Source organism: Limanda limanda, chromosome 22 (assembly GCF_963576545.1).
Source record: "Limanda limanda chromosome 22, fLimLim1.1, whole genome shotgun sequence".
Lineage (NCBI taxonomy): Eukaryota > Metazoa > Chordata > Actinopteri > Pleuronectiformes > Pleuronectidae > Limanda > Limanda limanda.
The window spans coordinates 3,139,582-3,167,007 of record NC_083657.1 but is presented as its reverse complement, the minus strand read 5'-3'; the positions used below and the strand labels follow the sequence as shown (position 1 = coordinate 3,167,007).

The following is a 27,426-nucleotide window of genomic DNA, read 5'->3' as shown; positions in this document are numbered from 1 at the left end:
CATCACGGCCGGCGATGTTTAATAAACACGTGGATGTACACAAGGCCAAAGAGTTTACTGAAGCCAGGAGGATTAAAGCTGTTTCCGGAGTGCGTGACGTGTGTGTAGTGAAACACTCACATCCTGATGGTTTGTGTGTAAACAGCCTGTCTGAGTGGAAGGGGCCACATCACAGATACACTACTTAGGTTTGGTAATAGATTTAATGTACAACTTGCGAAATATGATAAAGGAGGAGAAACACTCGGTGAGAGAACTCCCTCACTTCTTGAAACCATGTACAGAACCATAATCACAGTTATACAGGGATTGATCACACGTCATCCGATGCATTTTGAATTTCACTTTTTACTTCACTTTTTATATCTTTTGTATTTTATATATTTTTATATAGATATGTTTATGTCTAAATAAATGCTACCTTGTATAAATATTAGAAAAAGTGAGTAAATAAGAAGTAAATAGTGAGTAAATATATATTGTTTTTTTAGGGCCCGAGCACAGACATCAAAGGTGTCTGGTGAGACCCTATTGAAATTGTAATTTATTATTATTATTGTTTTTCTTATGTGTGGTGGTTTTATTGTGTTTTTATGAGGGCTGGGCAAGTTAACTCGTTTTAATCGAGTTAACTCAAGTGATGAGTTAACTCGATTGTTTATCCGCCAATTATTTTCTTTTTTCCTGTTCTGCAGCAGTCAGCAACAGACTTTCACAAAATAAAAGCCTGACTTTCACAATAAAACAATAAATAATCAAACCTGAGTTAATGCGAGATAAAATAATTAATCGAGTTAACTCATCACTTGAGTTAACTCGATTAAAACGAGTTAACTTGCCCAGCCCTAGTTTTTATGTTTCTATGTTCATTGTGTGCACCAATAACCAGAGCAAATTCCAGGTAGGTGTAAACCTACTTGGCAATAAATACCTTCTGATTCTGATTCTGATTCTGATTCTGATTCTGATGTTTGTCGATCAGGAGTGAACATGTGGTCGCAGCGTTTCCTTCGGTGTGGTCTGAGTGAAGCACGACTTTCACCGCACGTTAACAATTTGCCGTGATGTGCTGATTATTCCTCTTGCCTCCTAGAACCTGTATTTATACACAAATTGCAGTGTTGACTTTTCTAAAGGTTGAACTCAGGATACTCACCCTGTTCCGTTTCTTTACTTTCCTCTTCTTCCTCTCTCTCTGTTTCTATTGAACCCGGGTTGTTGTCGTGCTTTTCAAACAAACCCGATTCCCACACTCGCTGCGATGCTCCGACTTGTCGAAAGAATCTCGCGGCATTTACATTTATTGACAGTGTCGGTGGAGTGATGTGCTTTTAAAAACAAGCCGTCAACCCGCTGAAAACACGCCGGCGTGCAGACGACGGACGCCTTTTTTTTTTGCGCCCCTTCTTTTCTTTTTGAAGACTTAGCCGAGCTTTACACAGCTGGTAGGAGTCACGGATTCACACACTGCAGGAGCCTGCCCGGACAAGCCACCTGCCGTCAGCCCAGAGACTCTGAGAGGGCGGGAGGGCGGGTCGGGGGGGAACTCTGAAGTGACGAATCCCACAAGGAGGGTCGCCATTTTGGATCAAACCGCACTGAAGTAATCCAGGTCGACTGGGGGTCAAGTGTCCCGCTGGGGGAGCGTTACACCGAGGAGACGTTAAGATGACGGATGGACGTAAAGACGCAGAAACAATATTGTGGATCGCAGAGATAATATTCACAGGCCGCCGCCCCCCCGTGGCGAGGCCGTCACAGGCAGGCAGCAGATAGAATCAGATAATAAAGGAGACGCTATAGGTGCTTGACATCCGGGCGGGAGACGTCTCGGGCTTCAGACGCGTTGCAATAACACGGAGACGCCGCTCGGAGGGTTAAGTGATTCACACGGGAGGCGAGTAGAGGTCAAGCAGGAGATCCGGGACGCAGCGGGATCCCAGTCGCTGCTCAGCGAGAGGGCGTCGGGAGAGAGGATCAAACGTGTTGACGCTTTACTTTGATCTAAGTGGGGGTTTGGACCCAGAGGAGTTGATGAATGTGTTAGAACCGCTAGATACTGATGCAACATATCATCAGCAAGCTAAGATTCTTCTTCCGATTCAACTGATGTAAACCATTTCAAGATCCGATCACCACAGCCGGTACAATTAACGTCTCAGTCAAGACACTAACACAAAAAAAACAATCACAAAGTCGACGTCACTCACCTAAGAAGCTTCATATTAATCCACAGATCGATAACATTCCAACGAAAACAGTCTTGGTACCAAAGGTCCACACGATCCAATCCAGTAACATAATCAGTCCAAAACACACTATTACATCAAAGAATAGCCAGTCAGCTGTTGCGTAATCTCAGCGCAGCCAGCATCAAGATGAAAGATGTTTATTTGTATAAATTTTAAACCATATGACCGGTTTTGCCTCCTTTATATAAAAGTATGATTTTGAGTGTAAAAGTTGCCTTTTTAGCCCAGTTGGTTACCATAGTTCCAAATGACCTTTGTGGAAAACACCTAGACATGCCCTTAGGAAAAAATCTGTGAAATATTCATTTTCTGTGGTATTGTTATCAAATTTGAACCACGGCTAGTCAAGGCTTCATGCTCGGGTCCCAGTGTGTTTTCCAGCTCATACGTCCCAGCTAGAGTCATCTGCAGGCATCTGTTTAACAAAAAATATTCAGGTGGAAATAAAAACCTTCTACTTCACTGTGTTCCAACTGCTATCACTCAATGCCAGTAGCACTTAGACTGATTCTGACTGTTGGGGGGGGGGAAAGTTCAGAATGTTACCTTTCAAAGAGACCAAGCTCATGCATGTACTCCAAATGGTTCAAGAACAGCTTTCAATGTACTTTCAGTTCTCCTCAGACAGGCGTTTTAGGCGAATCTCACCCGCTGCTTAAGAGGCTTCACTCAGCGGCAGATAAACGTTTAGAAACAGGAAAGAAGCTTCATCTGCATTGAGAGAGGAGAAGAAACCAGGTCGGCGTTTTCCTTTATGTTTCTCACTGGTCAAACTCCCCCCTGGGGTGTTTTCTACTGTAGAACTTCTGTCAAACAAGCGTCTCCAGTCTCTGCACGCTTCCTTTACCTCAGCCGCTCAAGCATCACAGTCACGCAACAGAGAACTCCAAAGACCGGCGATGTGGGTCCAGGTTTTATCGCCCTGACTCGCCCTTCACAGCTCAGCACGTGGAGAGGAACTGCAAACAGGAATGTGGAGCTGGACCTCCTGGAAAAATCTAGATTTTTTATTAAGATTCATGAATGATTCCCTGGACAATCTGTGAAAACTGTAGTTTTAACATTCAGTAGTTTTTGTGTAATCCTGCTGACAAGGACACGGGAGCTAGAAACTGATTTAGACAGATCCCAGATCCGCTAAAAGCTTCATTTAACCTGGTTACCTAATAACACAAAGTGGCTTCCAGTGGACCATGAGTGATCAGTGAGGCCTGGGTGAACTTCAGAAGAAGAAGAACCTCTTTCTCTCCCTCTGTATCTTCACCTCCTCCCTCTCTCTCTCTCTCTCTCTCTCTCTCCCGCAGCCGGTCAGACAAACCCAAAAAAACCTACAAAACCTACACAACACTCTAACACAATGCAGGACAACTCCCTGACAACCACCCACCCCTCCTTCACCCTCTCCTCTCTGGTTTGACCTTTGACCTTCTCTGTGGAGAGGCTGGGACAAGTGGAGGGAATGGAATGCCAGGGTGGACGTTCGACATTAGGTCAGAACAAGGAGAGAGAGAGAGAGAGAGAGAGAGAGAGAGAGAGAGAGAGAGAGAGAGAGAGAGACTCCAGGGGAGTAAATACACAACTGTGGCTGCTGCACATTAACCTGCTTCATTAAAGGACGGGTTCACTTTCTGTCCGTCTCCAAACAATTTAATGATTCACTGAGGTCCAGTTTGATTCTGAGAATATACAAAGATTTCTGTTTCATTTCCTATTGGTCAGGTTATCAATTAACTGGCTCATATACTGACAAATATTATGCAAATTAAACCTTTTATGTGCATTTTCTTCTTTCCCAGCCATGAGAGGTTACTTCTTTTCCTCCGTGCAATGCATTGTGGGAAATCGTCGTCCATAAGCCGCCCTCTCTCTTAAAAACAAAAGAGCTTATTTGGTATGTGCGCTCTCTGGTGTAAGTGCTCTTCACTTTGTCACTTATTCATTCTCAATCACGCTCTATAACGAGCTGCTTGGAATCAGCGAGTCGTAGATTCCAGGACGTTATTGTCGTTGTGCGAGAGCAACACAACTCTGGAAGGTGTGAGGTCTGACGTGAACCTCAGATAAACGTTGGGAGGTATCTCTGCACGTGTGGATGTGAAACTACATCGTTTCCTTTAAGGTGAATTGCTCCAACTGATCATTAAGTGTCTGAGGCCACCTACGCTGAATCTGCTCACCTTTAATCTGCCCGACGACACCTAGTCGACAAACAGATGTTTCCACAGCGTAAACTTTCCCAGAGCGAACGTTTACATCCAATCACAAACACAGGAGTCTCCCCATCCAAACATTCTTTATCTTAAAGCCTCGGGATGAAGTGCAGTGACGAGCTCGGGCCGCTGAGCGCGAGACTCGGGGGGTTCGAACCCCGAGAAGCCATCGTTCACATCGAGGAACAGGAAATGTTGACCACCTCGGGCGGGGGGGTGTGGAGGTGTAAACATTGACCTTATGATGTGAACGAGCGTCATGGGAAAGTCTGTTTAGGGGACAAGGAAGGCGGTGCATTGGCTTTAATTTGGTCGTAAATAGCGGCTGAGTTATGGGGGGAAGAGGCCCCGGCTCCATTTTGCTTTCTTTTTGTGTCCTTTGTGTAGACAAGGTTACGGTGCTGAGAGAATGAGGAGTTACATCCAGCATCTGGGGCATTCTGCTCTTTATTGTTTTTTTTATCTTTACCATCGAAAACATCTCCCCAGACTCCAGGTCCTTCAAACTTCCTCTTTGCTATTTGTCTGTTCTGCTCAGTCTGCTCAAAACTGGGCGTGGGCGTGTTAGAGGAAAAACAAGGAAAGATTGTTCTACTCCCAATACGTCCCTCCTGACCTCTGCATCTGACTCTTCAGATGATCCTTGTCAGCCTTGAGTATTTTCTGCTGAGCCCTAACACCTTAAATCATTCCCAAAGACTCATCATTGACAACAGCGACTGATCCTATCTCCAGACCTGCAGCTAAAGGTCAGTCCAGAACCGTTTCTCTGGCTGGGCCGATCCCCCCAGGTGTTTGACCGTCTCTCTTAGGGATGTCAACGGTCACGGAGCTATTTGATGTTACCCTGCGTTACCCTTTGTTTGTTTCTCCTGTCAGGTCACAGAGATCAAGTCCGGACAGGAGTTCTGCTCTGACTCCAAGCAGGGTGAGCCCGGGTGGAAAAGGAGAGGCTGACAGCAGAAGGTTTCGCTGCTAGAACAAATGACGGTGCTTTGGAAGGAATGCCGGGTAATTGGGGCTTCACAGGATAATAGCCCCTTTAACAGCCAACAACTGTCACTTTCCGTAATTGTCTGAAAGTGTCAATTATTTCACCTGCAGCGTCTTAAAGGAAATTGCAGGAATCCATGTTTCTAGAGCTCAAACCAGGAGTTTAACAGCCGCCCCGTCAACAGGTGAGTCCATGGTCACCAGCTATCGCACGGTAATAAACCCGGAGGCGACTCCAGCACCTCAGTCATCTCTCCTCTTATCAGCAGAGACAACAAGCTTCCAAGTCAATAATCTGATGAAACGATGACCTCTGGTAAGGTCGGCAAAGGTCACGCCCGGCTGTTTGCCTTCATGTCGCGCCGTGTGTAGAATTCAAATCTAAAAGGCATGTGTGCTCTTGTCCTCACCGATATATTCCTGGAGGTGATGTGCATAACTTATGTAATTGAAGTCTTTCCACTTATATAACATTGAGTTACAAACCACAGAGCCTACCCGCTGGCACCCGGGCACCTTTGACCTCCAGCTCCCACTTTGACCCCTCGCGGCTTTTCCCAGTGACCCAGGAGTTATGTTCTCACACAGAGGGATTTATGGGTATTGTTGACTTTTAAAAATACAGCTTTTCTTTTCTTCTCCGTTGCTCCAGGGCAGGAGTCACCTATGAAACCAGCATCTGCTTGAGGGTCCAGGTGGAGAAAAACCAACCGAGGAAAGAAACGTGCAACAAAATGTTTAACGTATGTCTCAGTTATCTGTTAACTGGATTTCCAGACTGTGTAGTCTCACAGGGGATCTGTGACTCATGGGAGAGCATACTCCAGAGTACACAATTTAGTTTACATCTAAACAAAACATCTCAGACTAAACCAAGTCCGATGGCCCCCGACTCGCTAAAAGTGCTGAACGCTTAAAGAAACATCTTAATGGGAAATTTCACCTTAACCGGGTGAAAGAATCCCGACTTTACCAAATGTAAATGTGTCTCTTTTGTCTAAAAACTAATCTCAACGACATATATATGTTGCCTCTTTTGACTTTTTGATTTCCTTTGGTGTAAATCTATCAATCAAACTTTATTTGTACCTCTCCCCAAATGTGACTGCAGTTCAAAGTGCTTCACATATTACTCAAGTTATGTGACATCCGGACATATATATATCAAAAATGCTTTTAAAAAGGGAAACAACTGGTCAATTGACAAAAAAGAATTGGCCTTAAAATCGATCCCTGGGGAATTCCGCAGGTTTTTGATCAAGTTAAACAAATAACTTTCAAAAAAGTGAAAATAAAAGCCTCCCAAACATTAACATGAGCAGGTATCTACACTAGAAATTGATATTGATATTGTATTTAATCAAACCTGCTCCCTAAGCCGCTGGTGTTGACATTAACAGATTATCTCACATAAAGGAAAGTGATGGAGTCACTGAGTTCAGATGAGAATATGGGGGGGGTGGGAGGGTGGGGGGGAAAGGAGTGAAAGACAAGGGGAAGGAGAGGAGGGGGGAGGTGAGGAAAGGAAAGAAGAGGTGCAGACAGGTGTGTGACCTCCTCGAGGAGCTGGCGTGCAGCGGGGGGGGGGGGGGGGGTGGTGGTCGTGAGGGGGGAGGGAAAGCCGGTAGCTATGGCGATGACATGGAATGTTCCTGTCGCCCCTGGCAACGGTTCATTAGCTGCTAGCTCTCACACAGGCTGACGGGTCCTAAGTCCAGACCTGTCCCCCTGCTGCCTGTCACGGATTCCAGGATCCTAAATGTCATGAGGAATGCCGCTGGGATCGGGAATGCCTGAACATTCCTGTGGGGGGGGAAACGGAAAAAAAGAAAAGCTCGCCCGCAGGTCGCACCTGACAACGCCGAGTCGAGGGAGAAGCTCGAGGAACGAGCCTCAGCGTCAGAAAGAGTTCAGGACAGCGGATGATTTCCAAGAAACCCTCTTTGAGTCTAAGAAATGTCTCAACGTGTCTGATTTTAATATATCGAACCTGATGTATTGTAATTTGTTTTTACCCACAACCAAATTCAAAAAGAGAATTATTCTCATGATTGATTTTAATAACTGAGCTTTATATCGTCTTACTGGAACCAACGGACCAATCACCACTCAAGTTACTGTAATTAAGTAGTTTTTTTGTGCAATTTGTACTTTTATGAGTAGTTTTTAAAATGGGTAATTTTACTTCTACTTAAGTAGATTTTGACTGAAGTATTGTACTTACATTGGAAATTACATCCGTCACTGAGTAAAAACCATTTCAAAATAAATGTATCAAAACTTTGATTTGTTGTGACTTTTGTGTGCAGAGTATGAATAAATAAAACACGCAAAATTAGCCATTATAATAAAGATAATAAAGACATGATTGATACATATGGATGCATAAAGTTTTTCTCCAAAAAACAAGTTAAGTCTTTCATTCTCACTTTCCACCTTAAAATGAAATGAACTGAACTTGACATGTCCTCCCAAAAATTCTTAAACGTTGTGTTGACATGTTAAATGTTTAATGTTTGACATGTTTAATGTCATTGCACTTATATTTGTAAAGATTCTCCTTAAATTAAAAATAACTGTTGTTGGAAAGGATTTATGAGCCCTTGTCCTTTCTTTGCACTGTAGAGGAGCGGCCCCCATCAAGTTGTTGGAGGTAACTAAGTAACTTTTGCTTAATGTACATTTTAAATGAACTACTTTTTACTTTTACTTGAGTAGATTTTTAGATAGGTACTTTTACTTGTACTTAAGTAAAATCTCATCAAAGTAAAGGTACTTTTACTTGAGTACAATTTTTCAGTACTTTTTACACCTCTGCCAATCACCACTTGGTCGACTGTTTTCCCCGACAGACATTTGGTCGGATCTGTAAAAGAAAAAACGGAGGAAACCTCTGAAATAACTGCTGCTTCAAGATAAATCGATCACGACCTGGTACAATAAAATAAAAAGTAAAGCTGGTCAAGTCCTGTCACTGATGGATATTTAGAATGTATTAACTGAGGAATACAAAAAAATTGTTTTACTGCAATTTGTCGGGGTCGGTAAAAGAGCAACGGGGGGAAACCTCTGAATTAACTGTTGCTTAATTCATAATTAATCGTCATAACTGATTGTTGCTTACTGTATATATTGTCTTATTGTATATATTGTTGTTTTGTTTTTATGTACAGTGCACCAACCACACCATGGCAGTTTCCAATATATGCAAATATACGTGGCAATAAAAAGAATTCTGATTCTGATTCTGATTCTGATTCTGATTCTTCAAGATAAATCGATCACGACCTGTTACAATAAAATAAAAAATAAAGCCGGTCAAGTCCTGTCACTGATGACGGATGAGCTGCAGAGTGAAGGTGATGGTTTCACACTCGGCTTCTAAACACAGTAAACTGCACCTGACCATCGAGGTATTTCTGCCTCTGGTCGAAGCCCAGAAGACAAATTGGGAAATCTCTGTGATTTACGAGCGTTCATAAACACAACACTGATTGACAGAGGTTAGACTCGGGGGGTGCAGAGTGAAGTCAAGTGTGTTTTTACCCCAACCAAATTCAAAAAGAGAATTATTCTCATGGGAGATTTCGTCCGAGCAACGATCTAAACTCTAGAACAAGTCTCTTATCTCTCTCTAACTGGGATGAAGAGTCTCAGAGACTCCGGCTGAAGGTCAGCACGACCCTGAGCAGATTCCCTCACCAGACTGTTTTGAAACATGGAGTTAATGAGCTCACGCTGTGTCCAAAACACTGCAAATACCTTCTCTCCTTCCACGGCACCGGGCGAGAGGGTGAACGTCCTGTGTGCACAAGCTGTCGCCCCTGCACTGATGTCATTGTTTAAAGAGTTTCAGGAATGACAAACACAAGAAAACGCAGGATTCACAAAACCTCCCGTTGACCTGAAGTTTACTGAAGGAGCAGAAAGGAGGTGAATCTTCAGCCAGGATCAGTTTGAATGGGAGGATTCTCCGTGTAAACCCGATACCTCATCTAGAATCCTCAGAACGACAGGATCACGTCTGCCACTCAACCTCAGAATCACCTCATCTCTCTCTAACCTGCAGGAACACAGAGCCTCAGCAGCAGCTCTGTCCCGGGGGTTCGATCCCCGGAGACACGAATCCTCAGAGGATTGTCAGAGAGCAAAGAGATAATTGAGGAGGTATGCAAAGTGCCGAGAGGGTTCAAACCAACATCCCACCGCACACTGGAACGCTGGTGATTACACGACTTTGTACAGTCAATGAATTGATATTTACGATCAAATATGCGAGTTGGCGTTCACACCTGCGTCTGAGGACGATGGAAATGTCAAGACGCTGATCTCAGCACATTCCTTAGGGCGGCTGCAGGGACACGCCGGCTGCATCAGGCTGAGCTGATATGCAAATGTTATGGAATTGATAAAAAGATCGTACACATACACATACTTTATCTAATTGTTGCTCTGCCTCTCTGTGGTATGTTTGTTTTCACCACCTTCACTTCATCCTCTAACATCCACTCACACGCTAAGAAAAGGAGGAGATAACAAACTGGATTTTAAATGTTCGTATCTATTAAAAACTAAAAACTGTGGTTGTTCTGCAATTCTTATTTCAATGCATTTTATTGCTACAACTTGTACTGTTTAAAACAAACACAACCACTTGACTTGTGTTCATACTTTTATGGTGTGTATACTTGTATAGCATTGGTCATAATGATTTCCAACATACTGCCTATTCCCCTTCTTTGCATTCTTGACAAAACTATTATATAATATACAATAAACATGTCTGCACTTTCTGTTTTATAGGACATTTCACAGACAAGTTGCGTAACTAACAAAGAACTACGTAGATCAGTGAATGTGTAACTTTTATTCCAGTGGACTCAAGCTCGACTAATGTTGCTTTTGCACAAAGTCAACACGTGAATTTCTTCACGGTTTCAACACAAAATGTCACGAGAAACAAAACGTTACTGTCACGAAAACCTCGTTAGTGAGCAGTGTGTTGGTTTCTATCGCACACACACACACACACACACACTGACCATTCACAGAAATAATGACACACACAGACACACACGCACACACACACACACACACACACAGAGATTAAGCTTCTCTCTGGCCGGCCAGTGAGTGACTGAGCTATTTTAGGAACAAGAGGAGCTGGCTGAATAAATATGTTGAGTGGCCTCTGTTGACAAACACACTGGCTCCAGCTTCCTCCTCCTCCTCCTCGTCCTCCTCCTCCTCCTCCTCCTCCTCCTCCACCTCCTCCTTCTCCTCCTCCACCTACTTTCTACTGGTTTCTAACGCAGGTCAGTGAGATGAGGCCGAACACGAGATCATCTCGCCTCCTGGAAGTGGAAGCTGGCGATTTGCTTTCCCGGTGAAAGGTTGGCACAATAACGATCTCCACCCCCCACCCCCCCCCCCCCCCACCAACCCCACCCCTCCCTCATTAGTGGCCGCTCTGGGGCCTTGGTGGGCGACGGCGAGCCGAGCCAGCGGAGCGGCTGAGGCCCTTCACTCGCTGATGAATGGAGTCAGAGCCGAGAGCACGAGGCTCCGAGTGAGGTCGGAGGGAACGGTGCCAGGTGGAGCGGGGGGGCGAGGCGGCGGCGGCGCCCCAGAGAACAGGACGCCACGGAGGGAGAGAGAGAGAACCCTAATGAAGCTCGACAACCTTTGTTAACGGGTTAAATATTTGTTTTTTTGAGGGTCAGAAACCACATGACCGCGGTTTTCATAACAAACCAAAAGCTAATTTACAGCTGTTCACTCCGGCTCTGAAACTCTATTCATGCAGTTTTGGCCCAAATCATCAACTTCTGTATATTCTAATTAGAATTTAATAACTGAGGAATACAAAACCCAAATGCTCAGTGTAATAACTGCAGGGACCAGATTTATATTGTTTTACTGGAATTTGTTGGGGTCGGTAAAAGAGCAACGGAAGGAAACGTCTGAATTACTGTTGCTTTACACATAATTAATCGTCATAACTTATTGTTTCTTACTGTATATATTGTATATACAATATACTGTCTTTATTTAACTTTTTATATCTTGTATATATCCGTTTTCTTGTTTTATATACAGTTATTTCATTCTTATGTGAAGTACTTATTGTGTTTTATTGCTTTATGTTAAATGTATGCACCTTTTTACCAAAGAAAATTCCAGGTAGGTGTAAACCTACTTGGCAATAAATCCTTTCTGATTCTGATTATTGTATATATTGTTGTTTTGTTTTTATGTACAGTGCACCAACCACTCTATGGCAACTTCCAATATATGCAAATATACGTGGCAATAAAAAGAATTCGGATTCTGATTCTGATTCTTCAAGATAAATCGATCACGACCTGTTACAATAAAATAAAAAGTAAAGCCGGTCAGGTTCTGTCACTGATGATGGACGAGCTGCCGCCGGGGGGGGGGGGGGGGGGGGGGTTCGACTGCAGAGTGAAGGTGATTAGTTTCACACTCGGCTTCTAAACACAGTAAACTGCACCTGACCATCGAGGTATTTCTGCCTCTGGACGAAGCCCAGAAGACAAATTGGGAAATCTCTGTGATTTACGAGCGTTCATAAACACAACGCTGATTGACAGAGGTTAGACTGGGGGGGTGCAGAGTGAAGTGAAACAGCATGACCACCGGGAGGGGAGGTTAAGATTTAGAGGTTTTCAATCAAGATCCATAAATTAAAGAGGATGTTAACGAATAAACTAATTTATCTGGATCCACACCTAGATTGGGTTGGCTCTTCTTGGCCCATGAACAAATAAACAAACAGAAAGGTGGCACTAACTGTTACTTTTTTTACTACTGTATTATCCCGCCTAAAGTGTATTCATATTTATATTGGTTATATTTTTATCCTGCTCATAGTGTATTCATCGTCCTTATATCCTACAAATCCTGTTATTACTATAATATTCCATATGTATTTCTTACTGTGCAGATCTTATTTATTTACATTTGCACTTGAATATGCACAATACTGCACTTTTACTGCCTATTTTTGCACTTCTGGTTAGATGCTAAACTGCATTTCCTTGTATAAGTACTTGTACTGTGCAATGGCAATAAAGTTGAATCTAATCTAATCTAATAAAATACATAGAATTGCATTTCAAATAGTTTTCTTTAAAAGAACTCAGAAACCACATATTTGACTTGAAAAATGATAAACTCCAGAGTCAACACGACAGAACGAAGCAATAACGTTTGTCTCTCTGCTCAGACCTGAAGTGAATCCTCACAGGACTTGTGTTTGAAAGCATTAAATCTGCAGGTTATTGCCTCACAGACGTGTCAATAAGCTGTGGCACTTCCACCGCCACAGGCAGCTTCTCCCTCGCTGCCGCGGCATCATTAACTCCGGCAGCTGCCTCGGCGAAGTTATGACGAAGACGAGGGAGAAGCGAGACGAATGCAAACAGGCTGGCATCACACAGGGGGGGGGGGGGGCAAGGAATCCAATAAAGAAGGTTCTGGATGTGCTGAAGTTATGTCATTTATAGGGAGCTAGGGCGGGCGGGGGGGAATGGAGGGAGGGAGGGAAGGAGGGAGGGAGGGAGGTTACCTGGATTACCCGCCTGGCACAGCCGAGGCAGTGAAGGATGAGTCTGAGACAAAGAGCTGGAAAAAACTGAGCGGAGGTTCCAGTAATTACAGGGACAGGCAGAGACACAGTGAGGCGGTAATCGCACACAATACACAATACACAATACCTGACACACAACTGATGTGCCAATGATAGTGTTACTATCACCGCCGCACAACACCGGGCTGTCGCCGGCGGTTACCATGCCACAGATATACGCAGAGGTGTCAAGCAACGAAGTACAAATACCTCGTTACCTTACTTAAGTAGACATTTTGGGGTTTCTATACTTTACTGGAGTATTTATTTTTCAGACGACTTTTTACTTTTACTCCTTTACATTTTAAACATAGCCTCGTGACTCCGATTTCATTTTGGCTAGTTTTCATTCGGGTTTGTCATCGTTCAAAAACACACACAATGTGGCATCCCACATTTTTCAACATAACATTTTAATATAACATTATAGTCATAATGGCTTTTAGAAAACTAGGGAGAGTTTGTCCTTAATGGAAAGGGTTAGGATTAGTCATTACTTTTACTTTTATATTTTAAGTAGTTTTGAAACCTGTACTTTTACACTTTTACTAAAGTAAAAAGCTCGAGTTGATACTTCAACTTCTCCAGAAGTCCTTTTAAACTCTAGTGTCTATACTTCTACTTGAGTAATGAATGAAGGGGATTCTCAAGATTTAGAGAGTTTCCATCTAGATCCATAAATTAAAGAGGGTGTTTATTAATAAACTAATGTATCTGGATCCACGCCTAAATTCAATTGGTTCTCTCTTGGCCCACGAACAAATAAACCAACAGAAAGGTTGTAAATACATAGAATAGCATTTCAAATAGTTTTCTTTAAAAGAACTCAGAAACCACATATTTAGGGCTTTTAGAAAAAAAATTTTTTTGGAGGAGGTGGTGTCGTGCACTATAGGCCCCTGAGACGCGGCTTAAGAGTTTGTCCTTAATGTGAAAAAAATTCCCCTTACTTTACTTTTACTTTTATACTTTAAGTAGTTTTGAAACTTGTACTTTTACACTTTTACTTAAGTAAAAAGCTTGAGTTGATGCTTCAACTTCTACAGAAGTCCTTTTAAACCCTAGTGTCTAAACTTCTACTTGAGGAATGAATGTGAAGACACCTCTGGATATACGGTAGCCATGGATACAGGGCCTGGCGAGGGGGGGAAAGTTGTCAACTATGTAAAAATTTGGGAAAAATATTCTCCTATATATGTTGATGTCATTTCAACTGAGAGCAAAGACAGAGTGAGGACATGTCGGTGTCTCTGTGGGACGAGACAAAGCTTCAGCCCGGTTTCACCACCGCTAGCTAGCACGGCCGCGCTAAAGCTAAAGCTAAACAGGATATTAACGTTTGTTTTGGGTTCAGCTGCCGCAAAGTGGATCAAATACATCTGCACCTTCTGTATCTCCTGCCCACAAATTGTAATCAACGTCTCCATTAGAGAACATTAATGGTAATTTGAAAGCCAGTCAGTGTCGGTGGATCCGACCACCAGCTCCACCACGGAGCACCGAGCGGCAGACAACCGGAGACGAGTTCCCCCTGCACAGGCACGCAGGTGATAATTGCAGTGAAGAGGGAAAAATGTTTGACTTAAAGGGCTGATGTTGTTGTCTAATGCCAAAGTAATGATGTTGCAGGGAGGGGGAGGGAAGGGGGGGGGGGGGAGTGGAGCATCAAAGCAGGAATTGAACCTGTCAGGTTTTCCACCGACTTCAAAACGCACAGTGAAAAGTCCTCGGGAGGAATTATGTTGCCGTGGGTTATTTTAAAATTGACGTCTGGAATACAAGGTTTGGAAATGTTGATAAAACCTGGATCAAAAGATGATGATGATGCTGGTTGTTGGAAACCGTGATTAACCAATGAGAACAATCCTCAAGGATCCTGAAGGACAACTAGACGATTACAAAGATTAAATCAATTTAAAAACTGTGACATCATCTTTTATTTTGCAATTATCACGAGATTAACGGACAGTTAGCGGCACGGCCCAAATATATAAGTGTTGTGTTGTTACTCAAAGCAGCATTAACAGATTTGGAATTTTACATCAGTCCAATTAAAGAGATGTATAAGCTCCAGCTCCTGATGTAAATATGTGGAAACTCACATTACATATTTCATCTAAACTTAATCTAATCCAATGTTGAAATGAAAATATTGCAGCTTTAACATGCCCAATTCGTCCTGTTTGAATAGAGACATGAGGGACATTGAGGTGTTATATGAAAATAAAGAAAGGAGCACCAAGTAAGGGGGGGGGGGGGGACAGGAGGAAAAGAAAGGGATGAGTGAGAGAGAGCGGGAGAGGAGGAACAGATGAGCAGCAGCAGATTATTGGAGCTCTAATCCGTCTGAAGTGCAAACAGCCTCGAGGAGAGAAGGGACCGGGCTCGTCCAACAAGCTGCGACAGCACTGAGCCCCCCCCGCCAAACCCCCCCCCCCATGCCCTCCAGGGCCTGCAGAAAGATAGAACACCCCCCCCTCCTCCTCCTCCTCCTCCTCCTCCCTCCTTCATCTCTTTTCTGCTTCCTCTAAAATCTTCTGCGTTTTACTCTCGTCCTCTTTTCAGGCAAAAAGGAGCAAAAAGACAAAAGTGCGTCAAGTCGGTGACGGTGGAATGCGAAGCCGCGAGCCCCCCCGCTGCCTTTGTGCTGGGCCTGACCCCCTGACCCCTGAAGTTCACCGCGACCAATCGGGGGACAAACTGACAGCGTGTGCTTGGTCAGAGGAGAGAGAGAGCCGGGGGTCCGGGGGTCCGAGAGGAGACGGGTGTGATGACATGTGGTGAAAGTGCTTTCAGGTCCCTGGCCTGTTTGTTCCACGAGCTGCCACAACCTTCACGTCACGAGCCGATCGGTGAGGTGACGATGTTCGGCAAGAACACACGAATCTCAGGAAACCAGTAAAACACAACACAAACACACAACTAAAGTCGATAAGCAACACAAATGACGAGGAAAAGCTAAATACTTAATCAAAACAGATCATTTCCATCCGTCTAATGTACAATAAGACACTTCTTGTTCCACGTGCTGCCACAACCTTCACATCACGACCTGATCGGTGTGGTGACGATGTTCGGCAAGAACACGCAACTTAAAGTCGAAAAGCAACACAAATGCCGAGGAAAAGCAAAATACTTAATCATAACAGATCATTTCCATCTGTCACAATAAGAGACTCTTTACTGAAGCACTTTAGTTTGAAGCTGACAGGGAAAACAGTGATGAAGCCACCTGTCGGGGGGGTGCTTGGAGAGATGGACGTCTGGACGAATGCCAGAGAGGAGTTTTGGAAACGAGCACAAACATCGCTATCGCACAAATGACGAGAAACAACAACAACACGAGGCAGGAGGACGAGCGTCTGTCAGCGGTCACGTTAACGCACGTCGCTCACTATTGTTTTTGGACGTTTCAAAAGTCTACAAATCATACTTTAGCTTTGCAAAGATCGCTTCACATTCCTGACGGACAGGCCCGAGCAGTGCAAGGTTTGAGAGGGAAAAGCTCCCGGTGGTTGCGTAACTTCTTTAGAAAACTCGTCGAATTCAACCGAAAGAAAACCTGTATGTGAATCTCATTCTATGTCAATATTGATTTGAGAGAAACCTGAGATTAAGGATTTCACTCCACCGCTGAGGTTTGTGTTTTCACTTGTGCGTTTGTGTGTTTGTGAACAAGATGACGCAGAAACTACCGGACCGTTTTTCACGAAATTTGACACAGGGATGCGTTAAGAATCCGGGAACATCTCATTCAATTTCTGTGCTAATCTGGATAAGGGGGCGGGTTCTGGAATCTCTTTGTGTGCACTGCTGTGGTAAATAAATATCCCTAAAGCCAGAGTGCCCTCTTCAACAGATCCACGAGGGGTTTTTCCCCCAAAAGGAGTTAAGTGCTTCATCCCACCAGCGCAGCCAACACACACAAACATGTGTGTACACAGGTTGTGCAGCTCCGAGCGGGGGGGCGTGGGACAGGAGCAGCAGGGGCTTTTCAGCGCCGTGTTAAACATGCGAGGTTTGGTTTATAGGTTTCCTAATGCACTAACTGACAGAGTGGTTTAGCCTCCGAGGACAGTGGGGAGGAACTGGAGGGGTGGAAGGAGGATACGGGTCATTCCAACTTCCAGAAGGGAAGGGAAAGCAAGGGATGAATGACTCCACCCTCTTCTCTCTCCCTCAGGATTCACCCGCCCGACTCTTTTATCCGTCTCACTTCAAAACGACATCAGAACTTTTCCATCAACGTGACTAATCTCATCCGGACCTAGATCTACACATTCCCTCTCCTGGAGTTCAGCCTCATGAAGCCTCTGGGGGATCGAACCCTCGACCACATGCTCAGTCTGCTGCCGCCTCTAAAAACATCCGGAAACACGTTCAGATCCAACACCTACGAAGTATTTATATTCTTTACCCGACCGAGAAGTCATAAATCCCGTTTAATGAAGTTTGAAGGTTTCTCTGCACGACAATCATGTGGTCGATCTTTGTTTCTACTCGTCATCTTCTCTTTCATCTCACATCGTAAAAAAAACAATAAACAAAAAAACCTTTAATTCAGATTTGACACTAAACACAGAGATATAATCTATGGAAAATGGAAACATCAGCACAATCTTCTGTTTCCATCAGAATAAACCAACTGTTGATGATCTCAGCCCTGAAGGCTCATTGGAATGAAATCTCTCATCTGCAAAGAGAGAGCAGGAGAGTAATGAATCAGAAACACTTAAAGAGCAGACGAGTGACATGTGCAGCAGCGTCTGGTACCTGAACTGCCAGGAGCTTTGAAAATAGAAAATTGAGTTTTCGGCAATTATGAGATAAACGTTCCAGAGAAAAAGAAGTTCATCTTCTCTGTCTCCAGAGTGGAAGGAAAGAGCCGGAGGGAGAAATCAAATGACTTGTGACATCAGGGTTGAAGAGGTTGTGGGACCACCGCTCACAGATCCCACCATAAATCAGCCGGTGGTGAATGAGCTCACTTGTGGAAGCGGCCGGGACAGAAAGTGATAGGAAAGAGGGGGAAGCAGCGGGTGATAGAACAGCTACAAATCAAGCTCTGATCAGTCGCCTCACTTAGTGTTTCTGGAATGTTTCAGCCTGTAGCACCTGCAGCGAACGAGAGAGAGAGAGAGAGACAAGTCCTGCCAAGCTCTGCAGGAATTCAGCAGCGGGAGGGAGGGAGGGAGGGAGGGAGGGAGGGGAGAGGAGAGGAGAGGAGAGGAGAGGAGAGGAGAGGAGAGGAGAGGAGAGGAGAGGAGAGGAGAGGAGAGGAGAGGAGAGGAGAGGAGAGGAGAGGAGAGGAGAGGAGAGGAGAGGAGAGGAGAGGAGAGGAGAGGAGAGGAGGAGAGGAGAGAAGAGGAGGAGGAGAGGAAGAGGAAGAGGAAAGGAAGATAATAAACTCTTGAAACTTGAAGAGGAGAGGAAGAGGAGAGGAGGAGGAGGAAGAGGAGAGGAGAGGAAGATGACAGAAGGGGAGACGAAGAGGAGAGAGGACAGAGGACAGAGGAAGAGGAGAAGAGGAGGAAGAGGAGAGGAAGATAATAAACTCTTGAAACTTGAAGAGGAGACGAGGAGGAAGAGGAGAGGAGGAGGAGGAGGAAGAGGAGAGGAAGATAATAAACTCTTGAAACTTGAAGAGGAGAGGAGAGGAAGAGGAGAGCAGGACGAAGAGGAGAAGAAGAGGAAGAGGAAGAGGAAGAGGAAGAGGAAGAGGAAGAGGAAGAGGAAGAGGAAGAGGAAGAGGAAGAGGAGGTGGAGGAAGAGAAGAGGAGAGGAAGATGAGAGGAAGAGGAGGGGAAGATAATAAACTCTTGATACTTGAAGAGGAGAGTAAGAGGAGAGGAGGAGAGAGGAAGATGAGAGGAAGATAAAAAACTCTTGAAACTTGAAGGGGAGAGGAAGAGGAGAGGAGGAGGAGATGAGGAGGAGGAAGACGAGAGGAGAGGAAGAGGAGAGGAGGAGGAGAGGAAGAGGAGGAGGAGGATAAGAGGAGGAGAAGAGGAAGAGGAGAGGATAGGAAGAGGAGAGGAGGAGGAAGATACTAATTACAGATTTCAAAGTGATTTGTGTGGTTTGAAGGATCCTCACGTGAACACTAATCAGTCTGCGTTTATACTCTGCTAACAATTATTAAATTGTCATAAATAATACATGGGAAACAGTGGGTGCAGGGAAAGTACGTTGAAACATGTCTGAACAGAATCTTGATCGTATGCTTCACCTTAAGAAAACGAACATGAGCAAATAAACCCATTCCTCCAACATGTCTGATTCCTGCTCTTCTCTCCACAACCCCTCCTTTGTCCCACGGAGCACAAAACCAATACGAGCATCCACCCACGTCTTGCATTCCAGCTCCATCCAAAACAAATGTAAGGACTACATGGATGGATGATTTCCCAGCTGCCCCGGGTTGTACAGGAATCATGTTTGACTCCTCCCCTTTCTCCTCCCCATTCCTCCTCACCTGTGTGCGATGTTTCCCCTGAGACAACAACTGAGTCCGTCCAACTTTATTCTCAACTCAACTCGCTCGTCCGCCACAGGCCGAAAACAGGAGAGAGAGTAAAAGTCGATGAACTTCACGGCCGCCACGCCACCATCAAAGACACGGTTACCAAGGTTACGACGACCCGGACCACCCAATGAACTCGTCTGTCACTCACACACACACGTATCTATCCACTCAGCCGCCCGGTCACCCACACACACACACACACACACACCCACGGGACAACAGGGAGGTGGAAGTGGGCGGAGCAGTCCATTCAGAGTCAATGCAGCGCTGTCAGCCGAGTCCTGTCCAGCGGTTCAATTCCCTTCAGGTTCCCAAAAGACAACATTTTTAACCTCGTGCACCAAATATTGCCCCCCCCGATCAACCTGAGTGACCCCATCCAACACAACCCCCCCCCCCCCCGGCCCCTTCTTATTCTAATTCAGGACGGCTGTAGCACTGATTGACCCTCCTGTTCCCAATTTAACTTGACCCTTGTCATCACAGATGGTCGGTTTGTGTCTCTGTGCTCATGTAACCTCCCCCGTGTTCTTCTTCTCTTTGACATTTAGGGTAGGACGCTCTGCATGACCATGTTGCCCATGCTTCTCTAGATCTGCAGGGTTTCCTTCAGGGTTTTAACTGCTTGCTCAGGACCACCATTGTCCCCCGGAGGTGGCTGAAGGATGGCACTAGCCGCAACTATTACCGAATCAAATCCAAACCCGATCGGTACCATTAACATAAAACCCACACTGACCCGTTAGCCGTGATTAAACACACGTGCTACATACACGGGAAAGTATTTGTTGATTATTTAGCCCCTCCTCCTGCAGCTGACGACATACAGAACTTGTCAATTATCGTTATAATATCAGATCCACTTTTAAATAAGCAGCAGTCGCATTTTATTTACTAGCTAGTTTGCCTTTGGTCAGTTATTCGTGCATTAAGCAAAGGGGTCAAAGGTGACGTCGCAAAATTCCACAATAAAACAAATCCTTCCACCTTTTATACCGTATTGTCCCGCCTATAGTGTATTCATATTTATATATATATTTATATTTTTAGCCTGCTCATAGTGTATTCATCGTCCTTATATCTTACAATTCCTGTTAATACTGTTATATTCCATATATATTTCTACTGTACAGATCCTATTTATTAAATTTTCACTTTAATATGCACAATACGCCTTTTTTTCGCACTTCTGGTTAGACGCTAAACTGCATTTCGTAGCATATGTACTTGTACTGTGCAATGACAATAAAGTTGAATCTGATCTAATCTAATCTAAACCAGATGATTTAGATGTTAACAAAACTGCAAAAATAATATTAATTTATTTGTACCCAATGCTCGTACCCGTTGATTTACATAAATATGTTTTCTGAATAAGAATCTGTAGCTTCCACCAGAGGCATTGCATACCTCCTCTCATGGGCGTGTCCTGTTCATGCCATAATCTCCTAATCCTGCATATTCATGAGCAGGGGGCGGGGTTTGAATTGCAGATGAAGGCGAGCGGGCCCAGTCAAACATGAACTGCTTTATTCAATCCCTCAGGCCACGTAGAAATACACAACTACGAGTCACAGCGTCAAACACACACAACCAGGCAAAAGGTTTGGAATGATTATGACAAGATGCACGGAAATTAAAGGTTCTAAAATGATTTAAAAGTTTTGTAAAGTGACTGAAAAGAAAGATCCAGAGCAGCTGCAGTGAGTCTGCTGCTGGCTGCACAGGATGTGACAGGAAACACACACACACACAGACACACAAACATGTAATTTACGCAACAAGAACCTGCTGCTCTTTGGATTTAGAATTATTTTTCCAGCTGCGTAATTTCTCCACATAACAATCAGCTGCGGATTCACATGAGGCTTTTTACGCACAGCGGGATATTCATAGGGAATAAAAAAACGCGTGTTCTCGGTCCCAGTTCAGAAAACACCACAGGTTCGATCCCCTGCACTTTGCATTGGGTTCTATAGATAAACTGTGGAGAGGCCACTTCACCTGGAGAAGAGTCATAGTAAACAAACGGGAACTTACTCCGTGCGCAGATCTCACCGCCAAGGCGACCACCACCACGCAGATCCTGTGGAGAGGAGGTAAAGAGTCGGTAAGTTGCGGGTTGTTGCGGGTCGGTGCGGTGCTGTCCCGCAAGGTGACGTGCACCGGGAGCCAGGAGCCGCACCGCGACCTGGATGGAATCTGGCTTTTATTCTAAGAGGTGGGAATAAAAAAACAGATGCTTACAGGAATTTCATTTTGGATCCGGACCGTTAGAGAGAGAGAGAGAGAAAGCCACAGGTTCGATTCTCGTCCTCCCCCTTGTCTTCACCAGCAAGCCTCTTCCAACGCGCTCATCCACGGCTCCAAACCCGCCGTCATCTGCCCGGAGACACACACACACACACACAGAGAGACACACACAAGAGATAAAGTAGTCCCCTCGGTGCCACACACTGCAGACACACACACTCCTCCGGCAGCTGGAACCCACTCGGCACCGACTCCCGGTTCCTCTCCGGGTTTCACTTCAGAATATCGGAGCTTATCCAACTCACCAAAGTCGCAGCGGTGAAGTCGCTGCTTTGCTCTCCGGGTTGTTTCAGATCTGCAGCGCAGCCCAGCCGAGGAGAGGAGGGGCCAACACATGTCATTCATGCCTCTGCACCTTCAGCTGCAGCAGGGGTTCGAGTCCACCACGCACTTTGCAGACACATGGGGCTGAGGCTCGGTGCTGCTCAGGAGAACCAGGAGTCCAGAGAAGCTCCAGAACCAAGTTTTACTGCAACTGAAGTTCAATAAACACCAGAAAGTGTTGATTCGTTTGTGTTAAAAACTCATGAGAAGGGAGTTTCTCACATGGTCTCAAGTGTAATGTGCACATATAGCACCAATATGATCAATTAAAAACTATACAAATACATGAAATCTGTGTGATACTCGTGTAGAATCTCATACATTCACAATAAAGTCGTTTTTCCACTAATCTATTTCAACTGAAGTTCAATAAACATCAGAAAGTGTTGATTCGTTTGTGTTAAAAACTCCTGAGAAGGGAGTTTCTCACATGGTCTCAAGTGTAATGTGCACATATAGCACCAATATGATCAATTAAAAACTATACAAATACATAAAATCTCTGTGATACTTGTGTAGAATCTCATACATTCACAATAAAGTCGTTTTACCACAATAAAAAGTTTGGTGTAGAACAGGTTTTCACACATGTTTTATTTTAGTTCAACTCCATAATGTTTCTTGGATGAAGACAACTTTCTTTGTTTCCCTTCTTCGCACTTTGTCATACAAAATATTATATTTTCTATTTCAACTGTCGCCTGAATCAATATATTACTTTCCAATAACTTTATTCCCAATTCAAACCTCAAACTCACAGCGTTTGTCTCAAAACTTTCTCCAAACTACTCAACAGAGGCATCTGGTTGAGTTTCTTGTCGTGTTGTCAACTGACAAACGATATAGAAGTTTCTGAAAGTTTTAAAAAAGTTAAAAAAGATAAAACATGTAAAGCTTGGTTTCTTCTCCACCAGTTGCAAATGAGACGTGGATCAGATTTTATCAAGATCAAGTCAAACATGAATAAAGTTATAAACTTGTTTCCACTGTGGCTCTGATTTTTACGTTTATCTCCTGATACGATATTATCACGATACATGGATCCGATATGAATCGCGACTTTACAAGTATCGGGATTCTACAAGTTTAGCGATTCAATATTAAGACTTATTGCGTTTTTTTTGTTTGCTTCTTTCACACTACACCACAGGAAAAAGTTTATTTTATTTATTTTTACGTGTTCCTGCTCTTCATGCTAGTGTCACTACAAAACAATACATAACACAAGATCTTAATCCACACTTTGTCGTATCATCGGACAGTCAATATACGTTTATCGGCTTTCTTGCGTCCCCTTTGTTTTTCCGCAAACTTTTTGACCTAAGACTTCACGTAAAACCCACAGAATGTAGTCGACACTCTGCCCCCTGCTGGATCAAAGCGGTAACTTCTTTCCACCTTGTTTACACACAGGGGAAACAAACGCAACTTTATTCGAATAAAGCGACGCAGGATGAAAACATTATATCGAGAAGCATTAAAAAATAAAAATATTTTTTTTCCTGACTCCGAATAGCTACCACGATTTTAACATCCAGAATAATACATTTTTAAGATGAGTAAAACCTAATTTTCATGGTAAAGAAACGTGTTCATGTTTTTGACCAACAATTTATTCTTGTTCCTGGAACAGAAACTTGAAGTTTTACTTGAGAATAAACCCACATCTACAAAACTACAACACATAACTGTAAACTGAGAGCCAGAGTGGAAATAATCCATAATCATTTACTCCTGGTAACTTTATATAAATATGTAACCAACACCCAACTTCTTTCAGTTTCATGGGGATTAGATATTTCATAATGTGCATGTGAAGATTGAGTTTCATGTTCTGAGGATTTCATGTGTCTCTAACTTTCTCCTGATTTCATATCAGCAGCACTTTCCATCCAAAGAGCCTCTTGCTTCAAATCCATGTTATATAAAAAAAACCAGCACAAGTTAAAGGAGAAGGAGAAGAAGACGTTCCCGAATTTATTTTTCAAAGAGACAAAACTAATTCCTCTCTTTTTTTTCCATTCTGCCAGTAGCCTCCTTCTGACAGGAGTCAAAGTTGAGTATTTAACCTTTAATAATCTGGCAGGAATGCGACGTGCCCGGGCGTATAGAACATGTCAAATAAAGGTTTAATGCCAAACCTTTTTGTGTGTGTGTGTGTGTGTGTGTGTGTGTGTATGTAGCCTCGGGCGTTGGGTAGGATTGGATAGACACGCAGGAGAAGAGTCATATCCATCCGCACCTTGCGAGGTCCTAACATTATCCAGTTGGAGAAGAGTTTGAAACTTTGGATTAACAATTACGCACAGAATCCAAATGGAACAATTTGATCCGCTGCTATGGACACACTCACATTTCCGTGCGTAAAACCTCCTGCAACTTCACTTTAACACCAAGTGTGTGTCGCAGTGTGTGTGCAGGACAGGACAGGGGGTGGGTGGAGGGGGGCTCGGATATCAATGCGCACTGGGTGTGGGAAGTAGATCCGGCTGGGGCAGGTTTGCAAGTCGAGGAGAGAAGAAAAAAGTTAGAGGCAGGACAGCAGAGGCGCACGGTGCCAGGACCAGGATCAGAAGCGTCTGCAGGCGCAACCAGCAGCAGCCAGCACCGCCGAGGACCAGCGTGTCTCCCACTGTCCATCTCCCAGTGTCCACCAGTGTGCAGGAGTGGGGGGGGAAGCCGGGCTATGACCACGAGTAGACAGCCACACAGCCAGTGAGAGAGGACCCGTGTTTTTTTTTATTCCCCCAGCGAGATGAAGACAGACGCGAGGAGCCAGCTGCTCCTCTTCCTCGCGTTGTGCGTCGCGGTGCATGAGTCCCAATCTGCGGTAAGTGACATTTCCCTTTTCCTCCTCTGCGGGTTCACAGGTTCGATTCCCCCCGGGTGAGCAGGTCCGGGTTCTCCGACAGGAACCTGCCGTCCTCACTCCGCCGGCACCGGGACGCGAGCGGAGTTTATAAATAGAGGAGCAGCTTTAAAACAAGCGCGTATTCTTCTCCTCAATAGAATAATGGCAATAATAATAATAATAATAATGTCACTGCGGGTTCTGCTGTGTTGCACCGGTGGTAATAACCATGTAATTACACCAATTACACACGTTGTTCGCGGCTTTGATGGCACTTCTTTTTTTATTTAACGACGGGGACCCACGAGCACCTCCTGCTTTGTAGTTTCTATCCGTGCACGTTTCTTCTTCCTCTTCTTCCTCTTCTTCTTCTTCTCCTGCAACCACAGTGTGCATGTGTCGTTTTTAAACCATTACACACTTCTCATGCAGTGATTCACAAAGTCTGTGCCCTGCAGCGCCAGGAACAAGTCTTACAACACACGCTGCTGCTGGTTTAGTTCATGAAAGGCTGCTTCTCCTAGGCTTTAAATACTTTGTCCTCCACTTTATGCTCAGGTGCATGTTCCCTGCAGGTGTGTGTTGGTTCTAACAGCAGCTGGTTAGTGAATCAACATCAGTGCATGTTAGTGTTTGTGCGTAAAATCCATATTTACTGGGTGATCTGCTCCCAGCACCTTGCAGGACTGGATTCTGCAGCAGATAGTTCCTCTAGTATCTTGTTAATATGTAAGGAAGGGGAAATAATCTTTGCACTCTTTGCAGGAGGTGTGTGTGTGTGTGTGTGTTTGTGTGTTTGTGTGTGTCTGCACATACTTTCCCACTCTTCACTCCCAGCTGCACATCTCTGACCTCCCTGTATGACGCAGCTGTATCATCAAACTCTGTGTGTGTCATTCTGCCTCCTCATGTAATATTCCAACAGGCTCCACCTGCTGAATATTCACGACTCATTACTTATGCATGAGCACTTGTTGCATGCTGGAGCCCGCCCACAAGCAAGGGGCGTGGCCACAGAGTTGCTCTGAGGGGCGTGAACCTGGAGACTTTTAATCATAAATCCATCAGGCCGAGGTGCAGAGAGGAAACCGACCTCTGAGAGTTTGTAATTTGTTTACAGAGAAATAAACACGTCCCAGTCAGAGTCCAGGTGCTCGTTTGAGTCTGGAGAATAAACGGCTTGACCTCTGTGACCTTTACCTGCTTTTCACCTTCCTCAAATATAAAGACACTGACAGAATTTGACATAATCAGAAGAACCAACCGATTTATCATTAGACCGATATGAGACGTATCTCAGTTTATGAAAGTTGTGCATCTCTTTCTTTGTTTTAGATGAGATAGATCTAGATAATGTCCATTCTGACCCAGGAATGTGGCCGGCCACGCCCACTCAGAGAGGATGAGGAGGAGGAGAAGTTAAAAGAAGGGGAAAGGGTGAAAGAGAGAGGAGGGGACAAGTCTGTTCTTGACATTGGGAAAAAGAGGTTTAGTTCATTTAGGAGCTCTCAGCCACTTGTCAGGGTCTTCATCAGAGGAGGTGGCCGGTCTGTGAGGAAGAGGAGGAAGAGGGTGAAGAGGAGGAAGAGGAGGAAGAGGAGGAAGAGGAGGAAGAGGAGGAAGAGGAGCAAGAGGAGGAGGAAGAGGGGTGATGGGTAGAGATGATTCTGGATGAGACGGCAATAAAGAGATGATGCAAGGGATGTCTCTCTCTCTCTCTCTCTCTCCCGCTCTCTCTCTCTCTCTCTCTCTCTCTCTCTCTCTCTCTCTCTCTCTCTCTCTCTCTCTCTCTCTCCCTCTCTCTCTCTCTCTCTCTCTCTCTTTCAGTCAATTACTTACTCTCTCTCTCACACGCACACACACACACACACACCCAACATACCTTGACATACCAAGTCTTGTCTCATCTGTCCCAGTGGTCTCACTGTTGCCCCCTAGTGGAAGCTGTGTGCATGACCCCAACCTGACATATAGATAGAAACCTGCTTGATCCCAAACCTTTAGAGTGGAATGCTCCTTTACTCCATTCAACTACAGAAACACCTTTATAAGTTTAAGAGTAAGTGCAGCTGTAGTTTTTAACTTTTCCTCTTGTTCATATAAAGTTGATATTTGGGAACAGACGATGTTTTCACACTCGGTGGAAAGTGAGAACAAACAGGAGCGCACAGAACTTCAGAATCAACACAGAGGGGCCTCCCATTGTCTCAGTTCTCAATCATTAACTGGCTTTAAAGGGAGCTTCTCATACATCACTGTTTCGTAGAGTGTGTGTGTCTGTGTGTGTGTGTGTGTGTGTGTGTGTG

General features: G+C 44.5%; 2 protein-coding genes across 2 annotated transcripts in view; one reads left to right on the top strand and one right to left on the bottom strand.

Annotated features, from left to right (window-relative positions):
• Window positions 1-21,924, bottom strand: part of col4a6 (collagen, type IV, alpha 6) — an 87,680-nt gene extending 65,756 nt beyond the window's left edge. Inside the window, exons 1-2 of the mRNA XM_061066620.1 lie at window positions 21,880-21,924; window positions 21,673-21,718 (exon numbers count right to left, since the gene is read on the bottom strand). Of these exons, the coding sequence (XP_060922603.1) occupies window positions 21,673-21,718; window positions 21,880-21,890 (57 nt within the window). The 5' untranslated portion in view covers window positions 21,891-21,924. The remainder of the gene's footprint in view (window positions 1-21,672; window positions 21,719-21,879) is intronic.
• A 3,100-nt stretch (window positions 21,925-25,024) lies between these two features.
• The window catches only part of col4a5 (collagen, type IV, alpha 5 (Alport syndrome)), a 32,728-nt gene continuing 30,326 nt past the window's right edge, over window positions 25,025-27,426 (top strand). Inside the window, exon 1 of the mRNA XM_061066619.1 lies at window positions 25,025-25,099. Coding sequence (XP_060922602.1) covers window positions 25,025-25,099 — 75 coding nt within the window. The remainder of the gene's footprint in view (window positions 25,100-27,426) is intronic.